A 12,354-nucleotide genomic window follows, 5' to 3' on the forward strand; every position below is an offset into this window, starting at 1 on the left:
TGGCACGGGCTTTCAGTGGATTCCTGAGTCCGAAACTTGACAGCAATTCATGTTAGAATTATTCCCATCACCTTGTTGGTTGTTGTGGCTGACTTCCTAAATGCGGCGGCTACGCCCAGTTGTGGGTGCCCCGCTCAATCAATTGTCATAGGAACCAAGCTATACCTCTCTGATGAGACCTAAGTACGTTTTGCTGACCCCCTCTCTAGTTACTCATTAGTTGCCCCAACTAATCGATTGTAGTGTAATAAGGTGTTTTACAGTTGTGATATATGGGAAAACGCTACTTTGGGTGATTCTGTGACTGGATGCGACTTCATGATTTTCTTAAGCACACAATGCTAGTTATCTTGATTTAGACCACGCCCCTACTCGGATAGGCCACACCCCTTTCATAAATTTGCCCCGCCCCTTTTAGAGCAACCTCCGGTTTTTTCCCCACTTAAAGCCCTGGTTTCAAGTAAATTAACAGCTGTTTGTTGATCAGTCTCTCTAAACTTTGGATGGGTAGGGAAGTTGGGAGATTGGTCGGTAGTTTGCAGGGTTGTAGGCCTCCATATCAGTGCTATAGGACACCCACAGTGTGCGCATCATCCGTGCAGTACTGTCAGTGATGTAGGACACCACTGTATTTGCATACCCCGAGCAGTGCTGTGTTTGTGCTGTAGGACAACCCCAGTGTGCGCATCCCCCCATATTTCTCCACACATGGTTTTAGGATCACATATTCTCTGCCTGGCAGCTGCTTCCCATCTACACAATAAAAAAAACTCAACACTTTGTAATATTTTTTTATTAAATATAAATATTCGGACAATACATTTACAGCTTTATTTAAAAAAAATCTTCCCTTTGATATATAAAATACAACTTTACAGCCAGGAAAATAGTGACAGAAAAAACACAAAATAATAGTTTATTTTCCAGCTGCTAGTTCGCTTACATGAACTGCAGGTACTTGAGAAAGGGGGGCAGGGAACTGGGGATGGGGCGGGGGATGGTGGTTGATAGAGAGATTTGATCCATCAAGTTAAGGCATGTGGGTGTGAGTGAACACACCAGGCTTTTTCAAAATTTTCTTTTAGCTCCCTCGCGCCTCACTCACCACTCATATTAAATATTATTTGGAGCGAGTCCCATTATTCGGAAAGCAGTGTCATTTTAGGCTGGCCTCAGCAGCACCATGGATTAATTAATATTAAATCACATTTTTTGGGGAAACATCTTTTTCTTGACAAAAATCTAATATTTTTGCCCCAATCACTCACTTTTCAGACCTGTGGTCCTGTGACCTTGAGCTGCGTGAACTCATGATTCTACGCCCAGGTATTCCAAAAAACAATTTATAGGAATGTTATTAAAAGTACAAATTTGGAAGGTGGCTGTAAATTTAATAAAGTGCAATAGGAAAGAATCAGTGTCTGAGACCACACGTGCGCCAGCCCCCAGGGTCAAGGCACAAGCAGGGGCTGTCAGTAGGAAAATTGCCACCAAGTAACACCCACTTTTAATCTTTAGATGTTACCAGCAAAAGCTCAAAATACAATTTAAAGAAGAATCTAACTTATACTGCCAAGATCAGCCATCTCTATGGATGGTTTTCTACTTATAAAAGAAGGCAGGGGTGTGCTCCAATCACCCACCGCCTACAGTCCCACACAGGAAACACTTCCACACAGGAAACATCCCCACGCAGGAAACACCCCCACACAGGTTTGCCTCACAAATCTTGGTCAGGATTCCAGGGTGCAATATTTTATTGTACTCCAGGGGTGGGGGAAAGAGGGAAGGACTTTAGGGGTGCGCGGTGCTGGGTTTGTCAGGGTGTTTTTGTTATTCTTACACAGCCAATCACATACAGCCTTGGGGAAGTGAAGAGATTAATGATCCACAGCTAAAGCTCCCAGAATGTGTAGCCAACGTGCTGTCGACTACAATGTAGGAATATCTGAAGGAGTTGCACGTGACACAGGAGGCTGTATCACGTGACAACACGTGCATATTCACAATGAAGACATTGCTGATTTTGCTGCATTGGGTATTACCTCCACTCCACAGGAGCAGGCCCAGAAATTGCAAACATAATCTAGCAGTAGATGCATGTAGTGGTGGTGCAGGAACCCTACACCAGGAAGCTGCAGGAATATTTACAATTTTGAAAACAAGGCGAAACCTGTTGTGCTTTGAGGAGAGATCTCCCCTTCACCTTCGGTCAATACATAGTACACTCCAGCTTTTTCAGACTGCACACTTTCATGCTCCTAAGAGCACCCTGGGGCAGCGGGTTTCAACATTTCAAATGCATTATGGGGAACGTAGTCCCTAGCTCCCCCATAGCACTCAACAAAGACCAAAAAGGTCGTGAAGCTGTCAACCTCTAAATATAAGGAAAAACAGGCCTAATGGAGGTAAGGAATGGAGGAGACATGGTAGTTATAGCTTCTTCCAGAAAGAGAGAGAGCAATAAATATTATACATGCTGCAGTCAGAGACACAATCAAATAATCTCTGGTTTTTAGGAAGCAACATTCCCTGGCAAAGCTCTTAACACAATGATTATTTGATGACCAAAGCTAGGCTCAAATGTTGAACAGCATTGTCATCTAGCGGTCAAACAGGCTCATTGCAGGCAAAATGCAGTACACAAATACACAATGTATTTTACACGCCTATGCATAGACAGACTTGTTAATCAAATCTATATAAAGACAAAAATAGACAAAAACACATGCACCCGTAAGAAGTGTAATACCACACCTATTCTCAAAGACACATGAGGGCAGGTGCTTCAAAGCTTTAGAGATGCATAAAGCTGAGTTTCTCGGCACTCTCTTGAAAGATATTTATGTGGGTACCCAATTCCAAGAGACATTTTGAAGAAAAAAAAGGGGGTTGGGAAGGAGAAGGGGCATCGCAGTGCTGGTGGTCGAGAGAAACGCCCAATACGACTAATTGGAGGTTTCTCTGCCTTTGGTGTTGTTTTGGTTCTCCCTACAGGTGGGAGGCGGACACAACCGTGTTGGTGACACAGATGTCATAGGATGAGAAGGGATAACATGAGGATGCAGGTTCCAGCATCAGGTCCAGACACATCCACACCACCTCTGACATTTACAGTCCTTCCTTCCCAAATCTGTCTGCGGGAACCTTCCGTGGCCAACATTCCAGACTCACACTTGCGAGTGTGGGGTACAGAGGCCTGGGGAGAAGGGTGTTGGAAGCACAGGGTAAGGCACAGGGAGAAAAGTCTGGAGCTGGCGGCCAGGTGGGGGCTGTAGTGGCTGCCAGTGAAAGGCGGAAGACAACCTACCAAGGCCCTCACCTTCCCCTCCATCTTCTATGTAGATACAACACTGACAGCCGGATCAACTTTGCCATCTAGAGGCGTGATGAGGGTACATCTGTGCAATTACAGTCTTGGCAATATGGAATCCAATGTACCATGAGGCCACATCCAGTAAAAGTCCACACAGGAACAAAGATCGTCAAATGACCATGATCAAGACGGAGAACAACAGAAAAGTCCTCCCAGTTACCAGCCTGCAGCGGTCGCCCAGTCCAGCCGCCATCTTGAAGGGCAGATCTCATTGGTCTGTCCAGATGTCTTGCTTCATATTGCAGCCAATAGGAGGAAACCAGCTACAGCTACAGCAGGAAGTGATGTGACAAAGCAGAATCTGGCATTCACTAAGCCAATTTGTTCATCAGAGTCTGTCTACCATGGCCACTGTAGATTCATACATGCGTTTGCATGCGCTGTTGGGCAGGACGGCCATAGTCGCATTGCTGGGAGAGGGAGGTGTAGGAGAAGTGTGACGACATTGATGTCTTGCTGGGCTGTTCCACTTGCTCAAAACTATTCCCCTTCTCATACGTGACAGGCTTGACGTAGCTGGAGAAGGCCCGGGTGTATGGGGCAGTGAGGTAGGATGCGCCCCCATAGACAGAATCCTGTGGGTAGAGGCGCTCGTGCGGGTCGTAGTTGGCGCGAGAGGCCACTGTGCCCAGAGTGTAGTGGTGGCGGTATTCATACAGCTTGGGCTGGTTGTTGGGCGGTGGGTGTAAGGTGCTGTGATTGATGGCTGGGGGCCCATAGATGGCACGCGGGGGGACACCATAGTCTGAAAAGCCGCTGGTGAGGTGGGAATCCTCGTGAGCTCGCACCTTGTAGTATCCATTGGTGGGATCCTGGAAAGAGAAAAACACAAGAGTTTTGAGTGAAAATGTGAACTTTGATTTACTCAGGAGTTGACTATGGGAGCATGGTGTCTGCCGCTACTACTAGCGTAGGGTATCTATTTTAGGAGTTTAGAAGAATGCATAAAAATCACCACAGGACGTTACAGTGAAGACATTTCAGTGCTACTACGTGAAGCACTTTTTTTATCTGCGCACTCTTTCTCACAATACACCAGTCTTGCTGCTGTTCAAGGGAGCCCCCTAGAGTTATGGCCGGTACTACATTAAGGCCTCTGAAGGGAGCCACCGTGCAGTGTCGGTGCAGAGGCCACAAGAGGGCAGCAGACTGCAACAACAGCTTTGAACACCTAAATGGAAAATTGAATTTGGCCTTGGACTAGCGTGCGTGCCCAGGGCTGCAGGGCGAAATAAGAAATGCGGGTCCTCATTTATGAGAAATGACGCATCGCTGCGTGAAAGCAGCGATGCGTCACTTCTCAGTGCGCACGCCTTGAGACATACCTGATGCGTCATATTTAATGTATGATGCTTCATGTCGCAAGAAGTTACAGATATGTCACTGTAAGCACAAAAGTGACGCATTACTGGAGTGTCACAAAAGTGATGCAACTCCAGCAATGCGTCCTTTCACATGGGGTAAGCCCAATGGGAAAGGGCCTGTGTCAGTCTTACGCCTGCTGTGAGACAGGCGCAAGATTTTGTCGCCACGGCGTCCTAGAAGTGATGCAGTGAAATCTCATAGATTTCACTGTGTCACTTCTACGAAGGTTTTTGTGGGGGAACGCCCCCCCTGCATACATTATACCTGATGCAGGTATAATGTAGCGCAGTGGTTTACAAAGTGACGCATCTGCTTAGATGCGTCACTTTGTAAATAGTGCGCAACAGGAGGCATGTTTTACGCCGCCGATGCGTCACAAAAAGTGACGCATCGGAAGCTTAAAACTGACGCACAGCCTCATAAATGAGGCCCGTGGGCTATGGGGTGAAACACTGTTTGCTTCTGCTTGCCGAACAGTGGAGTGGGACAGGGAGTTTCGGCCTGTGGGAAGGACACTACTACAATTAGCCAGAGGTCCTTCCAGGGCAGCCTGCAGCAGACAGAAGTTGCAGCTTTCTGAGGAGAGGAGCAACGGAGGCGAACGAGTTCAAGGAGTGGTGGTGAGGGCATGACGGGTGGAGAGCTGGAGATGGGGAAAGTGTGAGAAACAAGCAGAAGATGGCGAGGCGGTGAGCAAAACTCGGATGGAAGTGCGTGGGGAGAAGAGGGTTCAAGAAAGGAGCATGGTGCAGGGTTTAATAGAGGCAAGTAGATGTCAGAAAGTAGAAGAGGGTTGAAACAGTGAGTCTCCCTTGTCACAGGCACTACAGTGCATGACAACAATGCTGTCCTGGGTGCTTTACCATTGCCATTCCGTGTTTATTTTAGGAGCTGCTACTATCACCGACTGCCAATTAGGTAGGTCTATTGCTACTACCAATGCCAGCAGGGGACATGACACTAGTGCAACAGTGCCACCTAGTGGGCAGACACAGAAAGCCACTGGCTGAAGAACGGAGGGAGCAGTGCAGACTAGCTTATTATCACAGGAGTCACTAAAACCTTTCTTTGTTACAGGTAGGAAAAGCAATAAATCATAACTGAAGAGAGAGAGCATGAAACAAGCAGAGGAGAGGGATAACATGAAATGAGGAAGGATGGAAATAAATAAAGACAGGAGTCGGCGGGAGAGTGAGAGAATGAGAAACAAGGAGAAGCGAAAGAAGAGGAAAAGAGGAAGAAGGAACAGAAGAGGACCCTGAGAAGAAGACAGAAGAGGTAACGGGGGAATGACAAAGAAAGAGAAATAAAACGACATGAGTAAAAGTGTGTCAACATGACGGAGGCAGTGAGCAAGCAATGGGCGAAGGGAACAGAAAGACTCCAGGGAGCATTTAGCATAGATGGTATGCAACCTTTACAACGCAACTTTTACCACGCAGTGCTGTTACAACGCATGTATTACAACGAAAACCATTACAAATCATTACACTGGGGGGCGCTCTAGGATAAGGAATAGTTTTAATTTACTATCCAACCCCTTCCCTAGTGTCCACGGGGACTGGAGTTGGAATAGTAAATTAAACTATTCACTATCCAGCACCCCCAAGTGTAATGCATTGTAAAGGTTTTCATTGTAATACTTGCGTTGTAACAGCATGCGTGGTAAAAGCATGCGTTGTAACGTCATACATCCGCATAGATCAGCTAATGCTTGTCTGATATTAGCTGCACTAGAGTGTTTGGCAACAGGACAGCAGACCCTAGCTGCAGCTTTCCAATGTGATCCACAAACAGATGTGGGGTTCGCTAGGTCCTCGAGTCTTACCTTCAGGTCCTGACTGCCATCGTCTTCCTCCAGGATCTCGCTGTGTTCAGTGCGGGACGTGGCTGGTGATTCACTGTCCGTGGCCTGCAGGACAGAGAACATGGTCAGAGCCTGCGAAGAGGCAGTCCCACCTCACAACCTGCCCACTCCTCAGGGCACCCCAATCCCCACTCCCTTGAGCATTCACGCCAGGCACAGAGACAGGGCAGGACCCAAAACAGAGTCCTGCCTCACTTCCTGTCCTCCTCCTCCTCAGAGTACGCTTCATCCAAGCTTCTCTCTCATCCCCACCAGTAGTCTAAAGCATTTATCAGGCTTCATTCCTTTTTTAATTCATTGTTATATGACATGTCTCCATGGGATGTCGCCAGACTGGGCACCAAAAGTATCCCTGGGGAAAATGTTCAAACCAGCCCACTCCTTTCCCCCACTGAAATGAAATGAAATGAAAAGGGGTTTTGTAGAGCGCGGCTGCTGCCCTCATGCGTCCAAGCGCTGGGGAAGAAGAAGAAGTGCCTCATCACTATCTCTTTTTTTGTCTTTTCGCTGTCTCTTCCCTCTGTCTCTACTAAATCCAATGCTGTGCCAGAGCCAATTTATCTGGGAAAGCTGGAGTAAGTATCAGAGGGGGCAGCAGCAAACCCCTGCCTTCAAAAACCAGCCTCGAAAGGCTGCAGTCCACAGAGAAAATGACCGGTGGAATAGATAAGCAGCCCGGCACTGGAGACTGCTGTACAATCTGACCCCAATACTGCACGCAGACCTGCACCACACACATGCTGCTAACTTATGCTGCCCTAGTGCTGTTAGGACTGAACATCGAAAACACAAATAGCGTGGGACAGAAAGTTGTGTCAAACATATTGAGGACAAGAATATAGAGAAGGGCATTTTCTATGGGTAAGTACATTTTTTTTCTAAATATAACTACATTTATGTACCTTGAAATATATGTATATTTTCAAGGTATGTAGAGATAAAGTTACAAATAGTAAAATTCATACTTATCTTTGCACTTATCTTCTCGATATTCTCATCCTCAATACTTTTGACACTGTATTGTGTCCAGACAATATTTGTGTTTCCGATATTCTGTCACTGATCTGCCCTAGTAGGCTCAATTGGAGAGACTGCATGTACAACACACCCAGATCACTGCCTGCACACGCCACCCGTGGCCACTGGCAGATTGAAGGCACAGTGCAAAGAGGCCAAGACATTTACCAACAATTGCATAATCACGACACGGGGGACACTTTGCACAAAGACTTTACTTGCTTTGTTGTGTGACAAACGAATATGTCACTAGCAACTCAGGGGCCCCAAAACTTTTCTCTACAAGTAACGGTTATGCAGAAGACCTATGCCTGTTGCTGACCCTCCCTGGAAGCAGATCTCACGTACCAAGGTGTCCTTCATCTCATCATCCGTGTCGCTGGGTCGGCACGGGCTTTCGTCACTCGTTGTGATCTGCACATGAATATCTGTCTTCGAGATCTTGGTCGCTCGTGTTGCTGTGGATACAAAACAGGGGATCAGTAACATCCATGAGTTCGTGCCACAGCCACAGGACAAGACATGGGTTGTGACAGCGTGATGCCTCATGTGCCAGGTAGACAAAAGGTGAGGTGCATTCGTGTGTGGATATGTGTTGTGTGTGTGGGGTCCACTGACCATCGAGTGGCTTATGCTGAGGGGAAACAGTGGTGTACCTGGGTTGACTGAATGGGCAGAGAGCTTTGGTAAAGTGTCTCTTATAAGTGGTTGACTGTGGCAAGACTCCATGTCCCTGAAATGTGTGACTGCCCATCCCCATGCCCCTATAGTGCCACTGACGACATGGGTACCTTAGCTGACCATGACCTCTTACCTTTCTTTGGGCGACGGCAACAGAACGAGATGACGATGATGAAGAAGAGGAGCATAGCGACACCGGAGGCGACTGATGCAGCAATGATCATCAGAGGAAGGACATCTGAGGAGAGAGCGACATGTTACTAGAGTCTGCAGGACGAGGGACGATTGAGCAATGAGGCACTCAGGAGAGGGGACAACTGTAACAGAGCCTGCCAGAAACTGCTCAGGAGAGGTAAAACATTGATACAAACTCTGCGGTATGGAAGAGATGGGTGAGACTGTAACAGAGCCTGCCAGAAACAGCTCAGGAGGAGCGAAACATTGATACAAACTCTGAGGTATGGAAGAGATGGGTGAGACTGTAACAGAGCCTGCCAGAAACAGCTCAGGAGGAGTGAAACATTGATACAAACTCTGAGGTATGGAAGAGATGGGTGAGACTGTAACAGAGCCTGCCAGAAACAGCCCAGGAGGAGTGAAACATTGATACAAACTCTGAGGTATGGAAGAGATGGGTGAGACTGTAACAGAGCCTGCCAGAAACAGCTCAGGAGGAGTGAAACATTGATACAAACTCTGAGGTATGGAAGAGATGGGTGAGACTGTAACAGAGCCTGCCAGAAACAGCTCAGGAGGAGTGAAACATTGATACAAACTCTGAGGTATGGAAGAGATGGGTGAGACCGTAACAGAGCCTGCCAGAAACAGCTCAGGAGAGGTGAAACATTGATAAAAACTCTGAGGTATGGAAGAGATGGGTGAGACGGTAACAGAGCCTGCCAGAAACAGCTCAGGAGGAGTGAAACATTGATACAAACTCTGAGGTATGGAAGAGATGGGTGAGACAATAACAGAGCCTGCCAGAAACAGCTCAGGAGGAGCGAAACATTGATACAAACTCTTGAGGTATGGAAGAGATGGGTGAGACGGTAACAGAGCCTGCCAGAAACAGCTCAGGAGAGGTGAAACATTGATACAAACTCTGAGGTATGGAAGAGATGGGTGGGACAGTACTAGAGCCTGCCAGAAACAGCTCAGGAAAGGTGAAACATTGATACAAACTCTGAGGTATGGAAGAGATGGGTGAGACTGTAACAGAGCCTGCCAGAAACAGCTCAGGAGGAGTGAAACATTGATACAAACTCTGAGGTATGGAAGAGATGGGTGAGACGGTAACAGAGCCTGCCAGAAACAGCTCAGGAGGAGTGAAACATTGATACAAACTCTGAGGTATGGAAGAGATGGGTGAGACGGTAACAGAGCCTGCCAGAAACAGCTCAGGAGGAGCGAAACATTGATACAAACTCTTGAGGTATGGAAGAGATGGGTGAGACTGTAACAGAGCCTGCCAGAAACAGCTCAGGAGGAGTGAAACATTGATACAAACTCTGAGGTATGGAAGAGATGGGTGAGACGGTAACAGAGCCTGCCAGAAACAGCTCAGGAGGAGTGAAACATTGATACAAACTCTGAGGTATGGAAGAGATGGGTGAGACGGTAACAGAGCCTGCCAGAAACAGCTCAGGAGGAGTGAAACATTGATACAAACTCTGAGGTATGGAAGAGATGGGTGAGACGGTAACAGAGCCTGCCAGAAACAGCTCAGGAGGAGTGAAACATTGATACAAACTCTGAGGTATGGAAGAGATGGGTGAGACGGTAACAGAGCCTGCCAGAAACAGCTCAGGAGGAGTGAAACATTGATACAAACTCTGAGGTATGGAAGAGATGGGTGAGACGGTAACAGAGCCTGCCAGAAACAGCTCTGGAGGAGTGAAACATTGATACAAACTCTGAGGTATGGAAGAGATGGGTGAGACAGAACTAGAGCCTGCCATGAGAGAGACTGAAGAGTGGGGAAGAAGTAATATGACGTCATGTACAAGAGGGCCTGAGGAGCAAAGTTAGGGTTTTATACCAACCATGAAAAATGGTGAGACAAGACAAAGGCGAAAGAAAGATAATAAAACGTGTCTGGGATATGAGGGAAAAGAGTGAGGGATGCAGGAAAAAGCAAAGCTGAAGAAGTAGGAGACACAAATATAAGTGGGAGACACTACTCAGAGGAACGGAAAGACATTAGAAAAGTGAATGGAGAACTTAAGGAAAGAGGCAAATGATAGTGAGGTAGTCACAAGTCCAGCTCACAGGCTGGACTTGAGCGAGCACTAACCTTGCTTCTTGAGGGTGACGATGGCTGAGTGGGACCCAAACTGGTTCCATGCCGTGCAGTTGTAAGGTATGTGGAAGTCTTCTTCGTGGGTCCCCTCAATCACCAAAGAGGAGCGGACGACCCCTTCGGACATCTCCCTGCTGACTGCGAACCGATCCCGAGAGCCGCTGTCCAGAGAGAAGTCACCCCATGCCCAGACCTGGGAGAGAGAAAACACGAGTGAGGAGAAGGCGTCAGTTTAGCAGCAGTGTGAGCAAATTAATGATTGCGGTGTGAGGAGAAAACATGAGTGAGGCGAAAGCATCAGCGGGGGAGCATAAGTGAGCTTTGAGGAGAAACACGAGTAAGGAGGAAGCATCAGTGGAGGGTGCATAGGTGCGGTGTGAGGAGAAAACACCAGTGAGAAAAAAGCAATAGTGGAGGAGCATGAGTGAACTGTGAGGAGAAGCACGAGTGAGAAGCAAGCTTCAGTGGAGGAGCATGAGTGTGGTGTGAGGAGAAAACATGAGTGAGGAGAAAGCATCAGTTGAGGAGCATGAGTGAGCTGTGAGGAGAAGCATGCATGAGTGTGGTGTGAGAAGAAAACACAAGTGAGGAGAAAGCATCAGTGGAGGAGCATGAGTGAGCTGTGAGGAGAAGCATGCATGAGTGTGGTGTGAGAAGAAAACACAAGTGAGGAGAAAGCATCAGTGGAGGAGCATGAGTGAGCTGTGAGGAGAAGCATGCATGAGTGTGGTGTGAGGAGAAAACACAAGTGAGGAGAAAGCATCAGTGGAGGAGCATGAGTGAGCTGTGAGGAGAAAGCACAAGTGAGGAGAAAGCACCAGTGGACGAGCATGAGTGCGGTGTAAGGAGAAAACACGAGTGAGGAGAAAGCATTAGTGGAGGAGCATGAGTGAGCTGTGAGGAGAAACACGAATCAGGGGAAAGCATCAGTGGAGGAGCATGAGTGCGGTGTGAGGAAAAAACACGAGTGAGAAGAAAGCATCAGTGGAGGAGCATGAGTGTGAGGAGAAACACGAGTGAAGAGAAAGCATCAGTGGAGGAGCATGAGTGTGAGGAGAAACACGAGTGAAGAGAAATAATCAATGGAGGAGCATGAGTGCAGTGTGAGGAGAAAACACAATTGAGGTGAAAGCATCAGTGGAGGAACAGCACAAGCTGTGAGGAGAAGGGACGAGTGAGGATAAGGCATCAGTGGAGGCGCATTGTGTAAGAGAGAGCATTAGTGCAGTGTGAGGAGAAAATACGAGTGAGGCGAAGCATCATTGGAGGAGCATGAGTGTGGTATGAGGAGAAAACACAAGAGAGCAGAAAGCATCAGTGGAGGAGCATGAGTACGGTGTGAGGAGAAAACACGAGTGACAATAAAGAATCAGCGGAGGAGCATGAGTGAGCTATAAGGAGAAAGACGAGTGAGGAGAAAGCATCAGTGGAGGAGCAACGTGAGCTGGAGAAAGGACAAGTGAGGCATTGAGATAAGGCATCAGTGGAGGTGCAGTGTGAAAGAGAGAGCCGGAGTGCAGTGTGAGGAGAAAATACGAGTGAGGCGAAAGCATCAGTGGAGGTGTAGTGTGAGCAAGAGCATAAGTGTGGTGTGAGGAGAGAACACGAGTGCGGTGAATGCATTAGTGGAGGAGCAGTGCGAGCTGTGAGGAGAAAGCACGAGTGGGGAGAAGGCATCAGTGGAGTAGCATGAATGAGTGAGAGCATGAGTGCAGTGTGAGGAGAAATCATGACTGAAGTGAAAGCATC

General features: G+C 47.6%; 1 protein-coding gene across 1 annotated transcript in view; it reads right to left on the reverse strand.

Annotated features, from left to right (window-relative positions):
• Positions 1–794: 794 nt before the first annotated feature.
• The window catches only part of KIRREL2 (kirre like nephrin family adhesion molecule 2), a 52,497-nt gene continuing 40,937 nt past the window's right edge, over positions 795–12,354 (reverse strand). Inside the window, exons 11-15 of the mRNA XM_086929993.1 lie at positions 10,600–10,798; positions 8,440–8,544; positions 7,974–8,083; positions 6,570–6,653; positions 795–4,188 (exon numbers count right to left, since the gene is read on the reverse strand). Coding sequence (XP_086786119.1) covers positions 3,736–4,188; positions 6,570–6,653; positions 7,974–8,083; positions 8,440–8,544; positions 10,600–10,798 — 951 coding nt within the window. The 3' untranslated portion in view covers positions 795–3,735. The remainder of the gene's footprint in view (positions 4,189–6,569; positions 6,654–7,973; positions 8,084–8,439; positions 8,545–10,599; positions 10,799–12,354) is intronic.

The sequence above is a fragment of the Lissotriton vulgaris genome, chromosome 7 (genome assembly GCF_964263255.1).
Source record: "Lissotriton vulgaris chromosome 7, aLisVul1.2, whole genome shotgun sequence".
NCBI classification, from domain to species: domain Eukaryota; kingdom Metazoa; phylum Chordata; class Amphibia; order Caudata; family Salamandridae; genus Lissotriton; species Lissotriton vulgaris.